The following is a 19,446-nucleotide window of genomic DNA, read 5'->3' as shown; positions in this document are numbered from 1 at the left end:
TTCTCCTTGTGGTGACTGTGACTTCAATGAAAACTGACTCCTTATCAGAGAACGATCAAAGCAAAGAGAACAGCCCTAGCAGAGAGAAAGGACAGGCAAGAGTCAGACTAAAGATAACCCTTGCTGACAGAAAGGCCAGACTTCTGCTTTGGAAAGCATAATGTCCTGGGCTCTATTTTATTGACTGCCAGTGTCTGATTCTGAACTTGTCAGAAATGAACTGCTCATTGCCATGCCAACTCCTCTGAACTCCACTGCCAGGAAACTGATAAGAAATAGCACAGCCCTTAGCAGGAGAGTCACCTGGTCGTGCTGTGGATCTTGTAGAAATCTCTCCTGCCTCTAGCTGCTGTTATGACAGCCTTGTGAATGATAGCACTGAGTACCTAGACATCACATACAGCTAGTATAAGGAGAGGATAGTTAGGGCTCCCCGTACACATCTTGGTCTGACTGAAGAGCTTTTCTTATCCCACAGGCCTTCAGATGAGAACTTTTAGAAATGCACACATATAATTTATCAAAGACGGATAAATAAGTGATTTGAACTTAATTTATAACTCTCAGTATTGAGGAACTCTTCAGGTAATGTTCCATGCAAATAACATGATCCAAATTGGATGCACTGGAGAACATTAAGCAAGTTAGGTGAGAGGCTTTCTGGTCTGAAAAAATCTTTTCTAGTAAGATTCAGGATAGCAGAGATACCTGTGGGAAGGGCAAAAGAAAGGACTAACTTTGTGTCTGTGTACAGACTGAAGTGAATTCTGGTCAGATCCAGCAGACTGGTAGCTTTGCCATATAAATAATGCTACTCTGCCAATATTTGTCAGCTAACTGAGAGTTTGCCTGCCAATGCAGGTTTTTCTGATGACAGATTTTGTTTGTATTTGGTGTCATGCCATGTGATATTCTGATTTTGAAATAAGAACTGCGATCAACACAGCAAATGCTAGTTTACTTACAATATGCAAATTGATCTAACAAATAAATAAACTCAAATAACACTGACTATGAATTCATCATCCAGTCACCTCTACAAGAAAGAACTGAAAAAATAGCTTAAGGGTTATAAGGAAAACCAACTATAGTGTATATGTATTGTAGGCTACAAAGCCTAAAATGACCTTGGAATGCAAAAATACAAAAATACTAAGTAATGAGTCTGCTTTCTCTTAACAAGCATGAATCCGTATGGTATTATAGACTGTGCTACCCCTTAGAAAGGCCAGTTAAACAACTGGAAGACAAATTCAACAGTAATGAATCAAGATCTAGGACAATAAGGCACCTCAGATCAAATTTATTTGCCCGAGAGATTGGGATGCAGTAAAATTTTGGCTTATGATTTCCAAAACTGGGACATTTCTGATACCATATCAGCTACCCAGGGACCAGAACACCACTGCTTGAAGTACCAAGACGCTACGTCACGAAGTAGCAGCTACATGAATGATTCACTCTAGCATTATTGGGCTCACAATGTATTTTGCATAAAGATCCAAATTAACCCCAATGGCTTTAACTCTGAAAAACCTGTCATTCCCCATTTCCACAGAGAAATTCCTGGTGCTGTTTGTTCTGTACTATGTAGGCTGTTACAGCAGTGGATCCAGGTTGCTTATAGCAGTCTGTGGATTCATTGCCCTGAGACCAGAAGCCACAAGAAATAAATATGTCTTCTTTACTTTGCTGATGCTGATCCTGAGTTTGTTGCGATTCACATCTGTCTCTTCCCAAACTTCAGCCTCATTGAAAGCGGTGTTTGGTGTCTGGCCAAGACCTTCAGCTGGGCGGCCTGACAGGATGGGAGGAGCATTCTCTTGATCACTCAGATGTTCACCCTGTAGGACATCCTCAGTGTTCTCACGAAGCAAATCTCCTGGTACTGGAGTGACATTAACCACCCTATGGAAAAAGAACAAGAAAGGTAATAGTAATAGTAATAGTAATAGTAATAGTAATAGTAATAGTAATAGTAATAGTAATAGTAATAGTAATAGTAATAGTAATAGTAATAGTAATAGTAATAAAAGAATGAGGCCTATCACACTGCTCCTCAGAAATTCCTTAGCAGTTTTTAGTGTATTTCTGGTTGAAAAAAAAACAGACAGATGCTATAATATGAAAGAGACCAGAAAGATTCCACCTAGTATACAGTCACAAAGACAATTGAATGGATGTGTGAAAACATTTTGGGACATTCGAGTCTTCAGAAGTTCCCAGGAGTGCACATTGCACAGTACTTAGCTTAAAAAACACCCATCTTTCCACGAGACAATAAAGCTTGATAGGCATTATAGTTTTTATCCTCAGTAATATTATTATGGATTCTTACTCCTTCAAAAGCACCACAACAGACCTTTGAATCTTTCAGAAATGAACTCATCAGTGAGCACGCCCATAGTCCGACTGGCGTGACTGCAGTACTCACCCAAACATGGCTGCTGTTTGCCTGGTGTTTTGCTGTGGCGGAGTAGAAGTGCTAGTGGACAACAAGATATCCGTACCAGCCTTCTCCCAGTCAAAAGCTTCATTTTCAGTGATGCCTCTTTCTTTCATACTGTTCTCAAACACGGACATGATTAGCTGGAATAAATTTACACAAACAATTTATTCTAAGAATAAGTTGGCTGAGAGAAGCTTTCACACACAAAAAAAGATGATGAACTATGATGATAAGGATCAAGTGCATCCTCAGTCTCCATCTTGCCTGTAGAAAGCACCAAGAAATGAAAAGCAAATGTCACAAAATCACACCAGCTGCTTCCTAGGCTGTTTTTGGCTTGGTAACTGAAATTTCTTTAAATCTACCACAGAGGCACATGTAATTTTGACACTGATCTGGTTAAACCTTGTAGTTGGCTGGTTACTCTAAATATAAAGCCTTAATTTCAGCTCGGTGTTCCTGTAGACTAGACATATGCAAAATGGTACCTATGATACACAGAGTTCAAGGCCCACCAGAAGACATGGATGCAACAGCAAAGCCCCAGTTCCAGAATGCAGACTTATTGCAGTGCCTGACTTAAATACAGCTTAGGCAGGAGCTCAGTCATTTGCTTATGCACAGTGGCGACAACCACAGTGAGCTGCAGAAAACAAACAAGCAAACTGTGAAAGTGACTAAATTATTCTTTAAAAGACTGCAGGTACAAATGCACATGCTCACACGGTTTATGCTTGTTCACTTCTGAGAACCGATTTCTTCAGGAGAAAAATGAAGCTACTGGCAAAGTGCTCAGTGCAGCAATGAGTTATCCAGGGAAATGTGATGTCAACACTAGGTCATGAATAAACATTACCATAGATTAAATACCTATTTCTTTGCGTTTCAGTTCCAGTTGTTTTTAGCAGCATGATCAGAAAACATTCTGCATGAAGGCAATGAGAATTTGCCATTTCCTATTACCTTTGGCTCACTGCAAACAAAAATCCTATCTGCAGCTTTCAGTTAAGTCATCTTTTCGCTTTGTGGCCCAGAAGCAAATGATCTCTGTAGCTCTACTCCTGCAGTGGCACTGCGTTTGAGAAAGAGAATTCTCAGCACTAACTGTCAGACCAAGGGACAGGTAACACATCTCTAGAGAGAAGAGACAGACTGGATGTGACATGGCAGATGTAGCAGCTCCTTTGCTCAGAAAGGGATTTTAATGTTGTGATAGTTAAATATGATAGGATTGGATTTCTGATCGCCTCATCTCGTGATACATCCTTTCCCCTTACAGGACTTGTGCTGCTGCTGTTGACGTGGAACTTTTTGTTCAGAACTGAATGTAAGTAAATAGTCAGTCTTGCTTTTTAGTAAATGCATTTCTGGTATTTAGTAACCTTGGACGTTTCCTCATGAATCTGCCCCATTACTTACTGAGTACATAAGCTTTTGGACTACACATATCTCATGGCAAAGAATTCAGCAATGATGTGAACTATTTGTTTTGCTCATTTAAATTTGCCATCTGCTAACTTCATATGGCAGTTCCTCATTTTCATGTTAGAAAAAGCAGAAAACAACTTTTTTGCAGTTCTACTTTTGACTTTAAAGATGTCATGTACATGTCAGTCCTCTCATTCGCAGAATGTGCTGTCTTAGTCTACTTAAGCTTTCTGTATCTAGAAGTCGATATATCTGCAGCTTCCTTATTATCCCCACCTACACTTTTCCTGCTTTCAATTTATCCTTGTTATGATTCAGGTATGGAACTATAAACAGTACTTAAGAAATATGCATCACACAAAATCATGTTTATCTTCTAATAGTACTTGTAATTATCCTTATGGTTTTGTTTGCTCTCTGAGTGTTACTGAGCACTGAATATAAGCTCTCACAGAGCAGTCTATTCTAATGCTAAGATGAAGCCTGTCACAGAGTTCAGAGTCAGGTTCCTTTTCTACATACACAATATGAGACATTTACCTACATTGATTTTCCCCTGCTATTTTCTTAGCCATTCATTTCCATTAAGTCAACAGATTTTCTTTGTTATTTAGCACAACTTACTGGTATGCATAAGTGACGTTCATCCCTTTGGTATTTACTCTCTTTTCCAAATGATTTTCTGACCATCTGGAAGAACCTGGTTTAAACCCAGGGCTCTGTTGATTACACCAGCACACTCCTTTAAATGGCTTTTCACTTCTCACTTGTTAACTGTTTATTCATCTGAGAAGCTTTCCTGACAATTACCTATTGCAATACCTACTCAAAATATTGCTAACTTTGAAAACAGATACAGTTTTAAAGTCAGATGATCAGAGAGAAGTCAACAATGAAAGTTGCTTTTCCTGACTACCTCCATCTTTGTTGACAGACTTTCACCCCATTCCTGGATGTTCTCACTGAGGCAATTGCAAATTTAATTGGACCTTTCTCCAGTGCTCAGAGAAAAAATTCACTTTTGAACGGATGTATATCTCAGCCTGCAATCTGTATTTACCATACAGTCACAACAGACTGTATATAATGAACAGACAGAAGGAGAAAGCAGCGGTCTCCATCTGAGACCGGTCCTCTCCATGACCATAGCAGTTGTTTCCTACCTGAGGGCTTCTGCAGATGCTGTCCTTAGAGGACATTTTCTCAGTTGGATCTAGCACTCTGCCAGGCTGTATAAGAAACATGGACAGTGGGAGAGGGCTCTCAGCTGCACTTTGTATACCTCAGATGACAGAGTGCTCTAACCTGAGGCTCCCTCTTCAGCCAGGCCCAGCTAAAGCAGGGCAGAACTTCCCCACAAGAACTCAAATGTGACAACATTTCCCTTCAAGGTGAGAAAGGTTCCCTGGCTAGGTGCTAAAATAGCAAATGGTAAGAATTATAGTTAGTGCTGGGTGCATGAAAAGAGGATTTTGATCTGTGTGTGGAAGCAGTTGCCTAAGTGCATGGTCTGGAGGTGCAGACAGCACTCAGAGCTTGAAGGGGAAAAGACATAAGTGTGGTTAAAGCAAAGGGAAATAAATATGTTGGCTAACACACAGAGAAAGAAATACATAGGGACAAAGGTATGGGGAGGCGAATTACAGAACTAGAAGAATTCACATAGACAGAAAGCCAGAAGTCAGGTTAAGAGGTGGTTGCGAGAGTCAAATACAGCCAAGAGGCAAGTAGTGGAAGTTTCTCTTTTTTTCTTTTTTCATTTCTCCCCCCCCCCAATAAAAAACCCAACAATATGGAGAGGGATGGTATGGGAAAAAAAAGGCAAGGATCACTGATATGAAATATCCACATAGCCTTCCACCCCTGAAACATCTTTCCTGTGATGATGATAAAAATCATCCACAAATCACAGATGCAGTTGCTTTTTCCTTCATGTGTGCTGCAGGATGATGGTGAGGGCTATAGGTGTATTTTACCACCCTCCCCTTCCCTTCCTGCTGGCATTTGCCCACATAGACGATTCCAGATGCTGAGAGCAGCTAAGCTGAAGGAAAAGACTGTAGACTTCACAGAATGGACCACTGAGAGCAAGGAGCTCACAGCAGCAGTCAAGCCCCATCCATGCATCTCTCTTCAGTTACAGAGGGTCAAGAAAAGAGGAACCGACCCAATATGGCTCTTACATCCATGTTTGGCTTGGCTTCTTAATAAAGCCAAAAGCATCCTATGACATGCAGCATTCTGTAAAGCCGGAAGACATACATCAGGAAGAGGCAGAGACAATACATCAGCTTCCAGACAGTGACAGAGGAGGGAGCAGACAGAATGATCTGGTAATTCGAAGCTCACACGCAGAGTTTATGCATCATTCCCCACTACAAAATGATGGAGATGAGAGAAAGGATTCTACCAGGATTCTGCATGCTACTGCAAAAGCTTTACTTGGTACAGGAGATGGGAGGCATCAAAACCGCACTGACACTGGATCAAACAGACAGAATGTAAGAAAGGCTTAGGAATGGAATAGAACATCATAACTGAGTTTATCACTGCGTGGGCTATGTACATCTTCAACATGCAATGCTGGCAATTTCCCACCTCAAATATGTACAATTAGAAAAGATTTGGAGAAGGATCAAAGGTGTGGAAAGGTTTTCTTCTGTGCAACTGAACAGTTTTGAATCCTTCAGAGTGGGCACAAGAGTAATCGCAGAGCTACGACATGGAGGTCTTTAAGACCTGGGAGAGGAGGAAGGGATCCAGTGCTCACAGTTATGTCCACAATGTAAAGTGTCTTTAAAAAGGCACTTGCAACTAGCAGGTGGCAAGTTTAGAACAAGCAGAGGGAAGTAACCCTTCATTCTGAAAGCACTTAAACCGTGGATCCTTTCTGTCACACAACATGGTGGATGCTAAAGGTTTACATAAGTTTGGGATGAGACAGGACAAGTTGATGGAACACAGATTCATTGAGGACTACAAGAAACAGACATATTTGGATGGGTTGACTCTTAAGCCTCAAAAGTTCCTTATCCTCAAGCTTGGAGAGTTTTCTGGAAAAAAACATCACTGAATGTTCTTTCTTTTATTATCTTCCAACATCCAGGACTGCTGGAGACATGCTACAAAGCCAGAAAAACATCATCTCCAATCAAAGCAGCTGGACTTTCACAGAACTTCCTCTCAGAGACTAACTTGGAGACCGACCAGAACTGAAGAGCTACAACATCAAACCTGTTCAGCTATTGGACAGCCTTTGGAATCCTGATCCTCACCTGGTGATTAGTATGTACACCTTACATTGAAATATATTCAAAAGCTAAGGAGAGAAACTGTAACTTTAACTTATATTCACACAGATTTTATTCTGTTTCCTTATTTATGATCATTCCATATTTTAAATAAACCATGACTCCCTATCTGAATAGACATCTTTCCCTCATTTCCTTAACTTCTTTGAGAGCCTGCTACTGGCATCAAATTCAGATGCCATCTGAAACACTTCTAAATTTTTCTCAGTAATAAAACCAGATAAAAGAAAGTAAAGGACATTTCTGAAGCTGAAATGTCTGGAGAAATTGCTGGCTGGATTACACCTCCAGTCCGGATAGAAGAATCACTGTTTAGTGATGAGCTGCAGGTGCCAGATTTTTGTGGAGAGTTCTTTTTGTAGGCTTCCTCCCAGAACTGCACCTGCAAGAAGCTGAGGGCAAAGAGGCAATTCACAGCTCCAAGACAAATCCCCAACTGAGAAAAAGCTGTTCGTGATTTGTAGTGCACTAAAATTGTCTGGAAAAATCCCCTTTCATTTCTCTTTCAAGGATGGCTTTTCAATACAGTATAATTATTTTACGCTGGAACAGAATGATAGGAAGACATAGGTTCAAAAGGAGCTTTGAAGATCACTAAGCCAGCCACCTGCTCAAACCAGAGCTAATTACAAAGTCAGATCTGGTGCCTCGGGGTCTTGGTTCAGTTGACTTTTGGAAATCTCTAAGGATGAAGATTCTCTAGGTATCTGATCCATATATAACAACCCTCATTCTGATCTCTCCCTCAGAACTAACCCCAGTATCCCTAGATGTAACTTGTGCTTGCTGCCTCTTGCTGTATGCCTCTAAGAAAAGTCTGCCTCTCTTCCTCTCTTCTCCCTACAGCCTTCTACAATAGCAGAAATTAGCAATTAGATCTCCTCTTGCCCTTCCTTCTCTGATCTAAAGATTCCTTCTCTGATCTTCCTCAGCTTCTGCTCACAGTCCACCATCACCCCTCTCCAGCTCCACACCTCAGCTGAGGATGTTACACTTCCACTGTACCATCCACAAGGTATCTGTTTTTAATTCCCAAATAAACCTCAAAAAAAGAAAAGAGTTGTGGTTGCTATGCTGAACAAGTTGGTATGCACCATTCAGCTGTTGGCACAGGCTCTTTGCAAACTTTGCCAAGCTGCACTAAAATTTTGCCATGCTTGGAGTATCTCACAACCCAACCTTTGTGTTTTAATGAGAACTGCTGCTTTGGGAAGAGCTTTCTGTTTTGGAGTTAAGGGATTATTTTGGGCTGGGTGGGCAAGAAGGAGAAGAAACTTTTAAGACACTGAAGAATGGCACAGAACTGAAGAATCCTTTCCTCCTGGTTCTAGGAAAGGTGTTCATCAGTCAGATATAAGCATATGTGTAGAAAAAAATAGAAAAAGCAAATTCCAATGCAGTGTGCCATGCATTAGCATGGTAACAAAGACAGGCTCCTACCTGATAGTCTGGCTTGGTGAAGTAGTCTAGGCTTGCAATATGATCCAGAAAAAGGTGGAACTCTGAAGGCATGTGTTTTAACAGCATTCGATGTTCATACTTTTCTTTTATCATGCCAACTTGCTCCTGGAAAACATAAAATATCTCAGAGCCAAGAATCATTGCGTCATATTCATACTTCCTCTGACTTAAAATTCCTGAAACACTATCCAGTCTTGTGATTCCTGGAACAGCTGATTCGTAGAAACAGCATTTTGTCCAGACACTTCTGATTTGATGCCCCTGGCACAGGGAGGTAGATCACTGCAGGAAAGGGCCAAAGGAGGATCCTAAGCCAGAAATACCCTTCAGAAGTTGTCCCTTAGCAGAACCTTCTGCACAAGTAACATATTTCTTTCCAGGGACTTGGTTCTCAAGCATGAGTTATTTTCGTTGTAACATGAACAGTTACTCAATTTCCCAGTTGCAATTTCCCCTTGGCTTGCATTCCATGCCAGAGTTATCCTTCCTCCTTTCTAGAGGCTCTGATTTTTATTTTTATTTTTTGTAAAAAAGACAGCTCATATTCAGCCTTGTCACTTTTGTTATTTGCTTTGCAAGAACAAACTCAGGATTGCTTGATCCAATATGATTAACAACGTCCATCCCAAATAAGGCAAACTCCACTCTGTGGAGTGTGACAGAACACAAAAGCAGGTTAGCATCCTGCAGCAAGACCTGATGAAAATCAGGCTCTGGCTTTACTTCAGCAAAAAGCATCACTAAGCTGAAAAATAGGAATAACAAGAGTAATATTAACAAAAAGGTAGCACCCCGTCTTGAGCACAGGTGCTAAGTTTCTTACCTTATCTTTGATCTTTCTCCATGGAAGCTGACCAACTGCAAACTCCACCAACATGTAGAAGAGGGACCACAGATCATCATGTCTACCCATCTCCTGGAGAAAAGAGAGACGAAGACTGAGGAGCAAAGTTCCATGCTGCTCAGTGGTCCAGATGTGCTCTCCAGATGAACTACCTCATTTTAAAAAGCAGGGAGAGAAGTCATACTTCCCATTACATGATAAAAGAAGCCAAATTAAAGATTTATGATGCAAAATCAAGCATTTACTAAACTGGGCAGTATCAACACGGTCACCTGAATAACCTCATTTGTTTTACTTTTGAATACATCTGGGAACAGTTTTCCAAAGGACTCTCCTTCACTTAGCATAGGGGGTATCTATTAACAGGATATAGAACAACCTACATAAAGAAAACAGTGCAGAGAAAGTCTTCTTGATCACTGTTCTTAAGTAAAGTACCATCCAAACTCTTCACAAGACAGCATTTACTCAAGGGCTTTTTAAAAGCTCTCATAATCATCACAATAATTCAAAGATTCTCCCCATATCATCCTCATCCTGGCCTAGCAAATGGGAAATCGAAACACAAAGCACATGAATTTGTTTTTGGCACTCAACATACAATATCCAGAATATGATTTCTCAGAATAGCAAGCATTAAGCAGCAATTTTTGCATCTAAATATAACTTCAGCTGATGCAGGCTACAGCTGGCACTATCCAGCTTATACAAAAATTACACTTTGGTTTTATCGGTATCCACTAGAAAACAGAAGGACTTCATTAAGGCATTCAACTGCCCACCCTATATCACACTCTCTACCTTTGGTAATGAATGACAGCTTATAGCCAGTAACTTCTTTTCATAAAAGAACCTGAATCTTCCTCATATGTCACAGCTCACCCTACAGACTCGTTTTTAATAAAGCCACGTTCAGACAACTGCCAAGGGACAGAAGAAAGCATAATTAACACGAGTCTGAAGTTTACCACAACTCAGACCTTTGTTCCTTACCAGAAGGACGGTGTTTCAGAAGTAATGTAATTTGGATTTTTAAGTCCTGTTCTCAGAAAAAAAAAAACAACTGTTTTTGCTAAAGCTTTTCTGAAAGTTCAGCTGCAAGCAGATTCCTTCCCTCATTTTCAAACTTAAGGAATTTACAGGTAGCTACAAAGAGACTGTAAGAATAGTGATCACCGGGCCATGCTAATTACAGAAGTACTTTGCAAGTAGGAATAGAATTCCCTAGCATATGAAAGGAATCTGAAGAATCACATTCCCCAGGAGCCTGGAGTAAATTATTTGGCTTTATCTTTATTTATTTTCTAATTATGGGAAGCTTTGTTTTCAGTATGGCCCTCTATCACAAATACTTTCCATCACATACTAGAAAAGCGAGAATCAGGAAAGATTACATACCACAGAGATGACATACTTTAGATTGCACCAGCTCAGGCACTTGTAGAACCCCTTTGCAAGCAGAAAACTAAAGCGGTAGGGTTGTGCTGGATTTTATTCCCCCATGTTTTTATATACACATGTGTGCTTGTACATGTATACGTATGTATAGGAAGGTATAGGAAGTACTCCTCCATATGAAAGTTTAATAGGCTTACAGATGGGTCCAACAAGCGCAAGAATCAGTATGGGAAAAAGGATGGGAATATGGTGCTTATGACAAGGGCAGAGGATGAGGTGAAAAAAACATTCTTTAGGTAACAGCATCCTGCTAGATATATTTATTATAGGCTTACAAATGGCTGAGCCATTGACTCAATCTGTTATAACAAGACTCCAAGCAACCTGGATATTAGACAGGAGGGCAGATAATTCTCATCTGGCAAGCACTTTGCAGCAGTACCAGAGGACTTACAGTTCGCTGTCTACACAGGAAGCATTACTGACATAGGATAAGAGTGTTTTGAGAAGAATGGTGGATGAGACTTCTGGAAGCGTTCAGAATGAAACATGCCAGATACTCTGGAAATAATGGCTATCTTCAGGGGGGAAAAAAAATGGTAAATTGGAGTTCCACTAAGTAGCTTTCCACCTGAGGGCATGCTGCTAAGATCCCAAATTCCAGGGGAAAAATGGATGCGAGGACTTGGCACTCGTCTCACAGTCGAATTGTGCTGGAAATTAGTGAGCAGGCTGTAAGGTAACACTGATAACTGCAACAGTGGGAGTTTTTTCCTATTAATCAGCGTCCAATGCAATAATGAAAATTATGAAGTTTACCAACTTGAGAGGATTCAATAACTGAATTGTAATTTTGATTTTACAGAAAACAGCCTTGACAACCTAATGGAATTCAGATGATTTACTTATGCAGGCTACGAAGCAGAAGTCACAGCTTTTAAACCTCTGTTCCTGAGGACAATGTTCCTGAGGAGAAACAAACCTGTGCTTAACCCTTTATAACCCAGAAATACTCACTCGGTTTTTATGTGCATTCACTGAAGCATAACGGACCGTTCCTCGAAAACCAGCAACGTTGCGAGGCTGAAGGGAAACAACAGAAACATCTCAGAGAGAGCAGATTACTAAATCCTACACACAGCTAACTGCTGAGAACTTAGATATTGATCTTATGGACCCAAGGGATACAAAGCTCTCATCTGCCCTAGCAGCTACCTATGAAGCACTCTCAAATTCTGCATTTCCATCAAAGCTTATTTTATGCAGAAGGAAAAGTCATAACAGGGATAGTTTAGAACAGCAGTAGCCTAGAAAGAGATAAGAATATTTTCCAGGAGCACAACTTCCCTTTTAAACCCCAGGTCAAGGAAAAAAGCTAGTAAAGAAATGCAAGTGCAAAACTGAGTCAGAATAACAACAGCAAAGCAAAGTTTGAGGGCAGCCTTGCTCAGGACAAGAACAGGAATCCCCTGACATATGTAGAACGTTGCTGACAGTGTCTGCCAACATGATTTTTTTCTTTTTACACTCCTCACCAGTTTCTCCCCACTACATTTAGTTTTTCTTGCTCTGATTCTCTTGATTTTCATGTCCTCTGTGAGGTGAAGGCTTGATAATGGTACCATGGGAAGAAGGCAGTCCTCCTCTGACTTTCATTCGGAGCTGGAGGGGCTGAGCAACACCCCCAACTCTTTCCAATGTTGCCTCTACAAGGACACTACCTTACACAGCCTGACTTCCTTTATTCTGGAAAAAAACTGCATTTAAATAATGAAATCCAGCAAATCCTTTCAGCTTAGCTAGAAGGACCAGAGTTTGCAGCAGAGCTTCCAAAATTCATGTGGCAAAACCAGGCCCAGGCACCCTAAGGCTAAGCTTCAGCAATACACTAAGCACTGAAAATTGTGATGCTCTTCCTGCTGAAATCTGAGCATGCTAATAACCACTCTGTTAGGACGAGCTGTCCCACTTAGGTCAGTTGATTTCTCTTTGTTTTTCACCTGTGCCTATGCTTTCAGAGTGAAGCCTAAAACCGTACTTTAATTTAGGATGATTATGCCAGTTTGATTACAATTCAATTACTTCCTTCTGGTTATAGGGAAGCTCTACATTTCCATACTCTCACAAAGAGTAAAAATTGGAGCATGGTTTAAACAAGTTCACCAACACCATGCTGCTGACATGCACCTGAATAGCATGCATAATGCAGCTCTGCAGTTACAGCAACTCCAAACAAAAAGTCATATTTCACAAGGAGAAGCCATATGCTTGTGCCACACGCTTAACACAGCATATAATCCTGCAGCACAACAGCTTGAGCTATAAACTACTTATTTAGCATTGGTAATGTTCAAGATATTATTTTCAGGACCATATATCTCTTTCCTCCCAGAGCACACATTTTGGATGCCTACTGACAAATTACTGCAAAATACCTTTCAGTGTTCACCGAATCACCAATACAAGCTTCTGAAAAGCAGAATGCTTGCCACTGGAACAGTATGTTGGAATCACTCATTACCATAGTGGACCTCTACAGGACAGTTGTCCTCAAGAGGATATTCATTCCTCCTTGCCATTGCGAATGGAAACTTTTCATGAGCCATAAAATAACAGTAAGTTATGATCAATTCCTGTGTGTAATCTGTGATACTTTCAGAACAAACATTGTTCAATCTCTGCAGCACAGGAGAGACTGTCTTTTATGTTCTATCCCTATTTAGATATCCTCAGATATCAAATGTAGATCCATATTCATGGAGCCAAGTATCACATCCTGATTTCAGTATGGCTGGCAATATCTCTAAAAATATTTCTTAGATCAATACTTACTGTTTGTGACAGAGTACTCTCTTTAATTAGATCTATTCCAAAACCAGCTCCTAGGCAGTCTGCAGGTTTGTTTGCTTTCAGAATGGAAACAAACGCTCACCCATCATTTAACCAAGCTTCTGCTCAACAACCACTATGAAATAGTCCACAAGCCAGACCTGCAGCTGAATCCAATAAGCTCTCTCCCCAGTCCTCTCTGATTTGCTGCCTGCAGGAGATCACTGCAAGACTTTGCAATTGTTTTGACAGGACATTTAGAACTTTGAACAAAATAGATAAACGTTATGTACGTTAACAGCTTTTTCCTCCAAAAGGCTTTCCCTCCGTACTTAACCCTGCCAGTCACGAGACAATTAGTTTTGTCTTTTGACTGCAATTAAACCTTTCCATGACTATGGAAATAGGAGATAACTTATATTCCATCCAGATGGTAAGTGCTCCTGCCAGAGCTCACTGTAGCTCATGCTGCATACCCAACTGCTGACTTCTCTTCTGACTTCATCAACATTAACTCTTCTGATTTCTTTCTGTAGCTCACCTCTTCCTGTTTAAATAAAAATAATACATCTCACCACTACATTGCCCAGCAGTGAAGAACAGCCTGGATAAAGAATCCCAGCTGTCCAGAGCTGTCCACATCAGACACATAACTGAAATCCTACAAGTTCTAACAGACTATGGAATCATGTATAGCATAACTGCTAAAAATCCCCCAAATAATAAGAAAATAAAAAGCTAACAAGCTGAATATTTCTTTTTTTATTTTTTTCCACATCAGTATTACTATGAAAAACATTATTCATGATAAAGTATGTCTCCTGAATTCAGATTGTGCACAAGAGTAATTTATTACACAGAGCCGTCAGGGAGATGACAGAGATATGAAGTATATTGCATTGTCTCAGAAGTTAGGTTTAAAATGAGTTTTAGCTTGGGAGAATATATTAGTCTGGTAGCACAGAGAAAAAAATTATACTCTGTTCCTTTCAATATATTGGCAATGTACTACAACACAAACAATTGACAGAATCACGTATGAGGGCTGCTCTAAAAGTAATGTCTCCTATTTTATTACTTTGTCCCACAACACCAGAGGCAGATATTGCTGGTATGGCGGTACAAGCTGAATATTCCCACCAATATCTCACTACATTTTGTTGCCATAAGACACACTGTGTCTGACATATAAGTCTGCATGATGCAAATAAATAGGAGACATTACTTCAGAGTGACCCGTGTATAAAGCAGGTACATTTTCCCAAATTGTGTCCTGTTTTGCACCCATGAGCATTTCCTCATTCTGCATTTCAAACTCTTCTGACCAGTTGTATTACAAGGGCCAACACTGTTTCCCTTCTTTTTCAAATGAAATCTACCTTTCTTGTATATGCTCCCTTTAATTCAGGAATGTTCCTATTTCATCATGAACTTGAACATTTGCTCCTTACACTACCTTTCTTCCTAGGCATTAAAACTTTCTCTTGTCTCATTGTTCTCTATTTTGCTAACTTTGAAGGCCCTAGTCTCCATCTCCATTCCTAATAACTTAAATTTGGATGCCAATACTTTCCTCCTGCTGTTTATTACTCCTGTGGTACTCTAACAGAACATGACTACTGGTTCCTCCCCAGACCCACCACCTTTGCCTCTGGCAGGACTGCTGTCATCTAGGATCAGTTAATCAGTCACAGATATAAGAAAGGGATTTCCAGCAGTAAGAAAACAAAGGAAAGTTAGTGCAGACCAAAGTGAAGGGGCTAATTGAAGAGAGGAAGCGTCACAGATCACAGGAAGCACTTGGAGATGTATCTTGGACTAAAATAACTCACTGAAAAAGCTGGAGCGAGAAGAAAAAGTAAGAGGAAACTTTCAATAAACAAAACATCCTAGTGAGTACAAGGGGTTCTCTGCTTCCATCAGCTAGGTCTAAAAGGAGACAAGGGATTTGTATCTCCAAATCTACTGTGGAGTCAAATTCCGCATCTTTTGCATACATTTTGAGTTGTTAATTTAAACAGTAGTACACTGCAGAATCATTAATGACAGCAGCATAGTTTGACCCCAGAGACTTAGAAATGAATAAACAGGGAAATCTGGAGTCAAAAGTGTCAGATGAGAGAACTCCCCTCCCCTTGCCTCTGAAACCACAAGAGTGACAAAACCACAGTCTCTGGCACCACCCATCTGCCGACCCCTTAAGCAAAACCTCAAGCGCTCTCTAGGTCTCTGCAGCACGTGTAGATAGCTGTCATGATCCTGCTGAAAAGCAAACATATCATGAGGGAAAAAAAATAAAACCAGGTGTAATTCAGACTTCCATATACAACAAAAGAGCAAAACAAAATGAAAACCCAGAAGCATGATGATGGCTCACTCACAACTCATAGCAGAGATGGTTACGAGCAGCGGATGGGAAGCCAACGCATCAAACACAGCCTCAAAAGAAGAGCTCAAAAGAACTGTAAAACAGAGAGAAACCCAAAGAAAAACATGATAAAAAAAACCAACAAAATGAGGAAAAAGCAAATTAAAAAAACAATTTAATATTGCATCCATTCAGAAACCTGGGCGTCCTGTTTAGCTGTTGTCATTCCCCAGCATCCTCCCATGGCTGCTGCCCCCATGGTGTGTGTGGTTCCAGTTAGACACAGAACTTTGGGTGTGGTTTATGAGAGCTCTTTAAGTGGTGAGAGGGGTCCCTCTAGAGAGTAACTTCTCCCTGATTATTCCCAATCATAAGTATAAAATACAAATTAAAGAGCAGAGATGCATAAAGCCTAACCACAGGCCAGTCATACAGTCCTACTGTGATTTTCCTTCCTAAAATTATCTGATAACCTAAACCTCCACTCTTCCCACAAACAGACACAGTAACCAGCATGGAGGTTTGCCCTTAACATGTCTCATACCCTTCTCATCCAGTGCAAGCTCCAATATTAGTTCCTAATTTTCTATAATTGAAGAAAAATCCCCTTGCCTGATTATGTATGAATTTCCACCCAAACTTCCCAGTTATTTCTGCAGCCACCACCATTTTTTCCTCCCCTCACCAGTGTTCTTACTATCACTGGTTTGCTAGTGTCACAGGTTTTAAAGCTGTCAACTTGAGGCAACTTCCCCTTCCCCAGGCTTGCAGCAGCACTCCATCTAGAATGCTAGATCTCTGCTGGATGTAGTGAGAAGCAGAACAGTGGTTTGTAAGAGGACAGAATGAATGTTGGTGTTGCTTTTAGGCCTTGTGTGGAGACACTTTATTTTAAGGTCTGATTTGCATAGTATGAAAATGCTAGGACCACTTTGATCAGAGGCAAGAGCTTATAGTACCTTAAAACACAACTCAGTAAAGTGAAGAAAAACCATGACTGAGAGTTGCATATTCCAACAGAAAACAACCCATCGAAAGGGTACTTCCCTCCTTCCAGAGTGCACTTGTACCCCTAAACTCCAAGGTGCTTAAGATGCAAAACTAACAATATTTATGTTGAAATGGATCCATTTTGCATGGAATAATTTAATATTTTACCACAGAGAGAGTAAGTGTGTGACAGATGCTCTTTTACCTGGCAGCAAATGCACTTACCTGATGTACAGAAGACTTGACCTGAAAATCAAACTCAAATTCACTTGCCCCTGTTCCCTGACCACTGAACACAGTAATAGCTTTCCTTTCCTCTTTCTGTAGACCAGTAAGAAGAACGTTCAGAACTTCAGGTGGGGCAGCACCAATCAGAAGGAATGACACATTTAGAGGTACCACAACTCCCCTGCAGCTTGGCAGTACAGGCACTCGGAAATGGAAAATGGGATCACAGCTCCCTTCAGGCATATATGGCATTTGAGCCTGAGTTGTGCTTCCTTCCGCCCAGCCCTTTAACATAAGAGCTCTAACTAGAGACCTGCTACATGGGGGAAAAAAATCATCAGCAACCTGATATAGGTGATCTGAGGTCATGCTTCCTGCACCAGGGCTTCCAAGTGAAGAAAGCAAAGAAACAGCCATTTGTAATGGACAAAGTACAAGATTATCAGCATGTCAATCCACTTGGAAATCTATCAGCTAGTCTGCTTCTGATACACTTAAACCGCACTGATTTTCTGTAGTTGTAATGATTTAAAACAACACAATCTCCCTTCTGAACTCCAAGTTTGGTACTCCAACAACAAGAGTAACAAGAACCTTTACATAATTACCTGAAACGTTCTTTAGTTCTAATGTTCAGTAATGCTCTATAACTAACCCATTCCCACAGAAACTGCACTTTTATAATACATTAAATGTGCAATATTTTTAGACATAGGTCCACTTTTCTCCTTCCTCCCATCTCTTTATGAATTAACGTGACAGCGCTGGGCTGCCAGCGTTTTCTGCAATTATCCTTTATACAATACAAAGTTGAAGACAAATTTTCTCTCTTCCTGGGCTAATGCAGTGCTGAGTACTACAGCTCCAGAAATCTGTTTTATTCTACTGCAAAAATGCTAATCTTACCAGTAACAGTAACATTACATCTTACATGCTTCAAGAAAAATTAAGTATGAAATCTACTGGGCTTTTATGCTTGAATATTTGGGGCCTTAGGATGTAGGAATTAATCTCTTTTGTATTATGAAATAACTCATTTTCTAGAAGGAAGGAAAACCACTCATTAGAAAAAAGTACCATACTTCTAAAACCTTGTTCACTGCAGTGAAGTTTATTTTTAATACCGCACAGATATTTGGACATACTCTTAATTAGTGGATGCATTTCTGCAGCCTTCATCATGCTCATATAAACAGGCTCTGCATTGTCCTGCCTACCATCTCTTCTCTCTGCCCACTGAATCACAGAACCACCCTCACACACACGGTATTTTCAGCAAGGCACTGCAAACTGCTGCAGTGCAGTCTGAGCCATGAGGAGAAAGAGATCTAATCAATGGGCTGCAGCTGACTAAGCTAAAAAAATCTGCTTGCCGAGCATAACAACCCAGTGTCAGATCCTGCAAACAGGGGAGAGGCTCCTAGAGAAAAACAGAGCAGCATCTCCTCTCCTGTATTTTCAGTGTAATAATGAAGATCAAGTTGCTAAAATCTCCCATCGCTTTCAATTTATGCCTGTGGCACCACAGGTTATGTTTCTGAAAGCGGGGCATCACACATAGAGGAAATGTATAATACTGTCCGTATAGCACTTAGTGGTGAACCAAACAGACCTGAACAAAGACCAGTAATGATCAAGAGGTTATTGTCCATAAACCAACCTACATTAGCACAAAAGTCCTTCACGACTCTGCACACCTCTGCTATACAAGCATATGCTGTTCATCACATCATCTGCATAACAGCATTCATGTTTATAACCCTCCAGGCTAATACTCAGCCCCACTTCTCCAGATTAAATATATTCTGCTATAAAAATGAAAGCAAGATTCTGTTGTTTTTTTTTCCCTTGCACACCTTTGGCAGAAGTGCAAGGAAAAGCAACCTTTCAATCCATTCTCTAGCTGCTTAGCTTGGTTGTCCTAAGCTACACATCAGCAGTAAGTGCTTACAGTTCACTGCTGCATGGCAAAGGTTACTTGTACAAATGGGACACTGCAATAAATAAGACTGCTCTTGTGTCTGTCTCAACCACAGCAGAAGGCCGGATATACAGGAAACAATAGTTAGATTCATACAAAAGGTCTTAGTATCCTCTAATGTCAAATTTGTTATGGATTCTCTTGGGATTCATCCCAAAA

At 40.5% G+C, this 19,446-nt stretch overlaps 1 protein-coding gene across 10 annotated transcripts in view; it reads right to left on the bottom strand.

Moving 5' to 3' along the window:
- The window catches only part of TTBK1 (tau tubulin kinase 1), an 88,906-nt gene that overhangs the window by 31,112 nt on the left and 38,348 nt on the right, over positions 1-19,446 (bottom strand). For 9 of the 10 annotated variants that reach the window (XM_085541110.1, XM_085541114.1, XM_085541109.1 and 6 more), the window contains 5 exons: positions 11,909-11,974; positions 9,473-9,565; positions 8,629-8,754; positions 2,435-2,589; positions 1,689-1,908 (listed from right to left, as the gene is read on the bottom strand). In XM_085541110.1, the coding sequence (XP_085397236.1) occupies positions 1,689-1,908; positions 2,435-2,589; positions 8,629-8,754; positions 9,473-9,565; positions 11,909-11,974 (660 nt within the window). Of the gene's footprint in view, positions 1-1,688; positions 1,909-2,434; positions 2,590-8,628; positions 8,755-9,472; positions 9,566-11,908; positions 11,975-16,101; positions 16,184-19,446 lie in introns of those variants that run through there. The other variant, XM_085541113.1, reaches the window with a different exon arrangement.

Source organism: Coturnix japonica, chromosome 3 (assembly GCF_054131305.1).
Source record: "Coturnix japonica strain WE chromosome 3, WE-NBRP24, whole genome shotgun sequence".
NCBI classification, from domain to species: Eukaryota; Metazoa; Chordata; class Aves; order Galliformes; family Phasianidae; genus Coturnix; species Coturnix japonica.
Note: the sequence above shows the minus strand (reverse complement) of the source record. Positions and strands in the feature narration are given on the sequence as shown.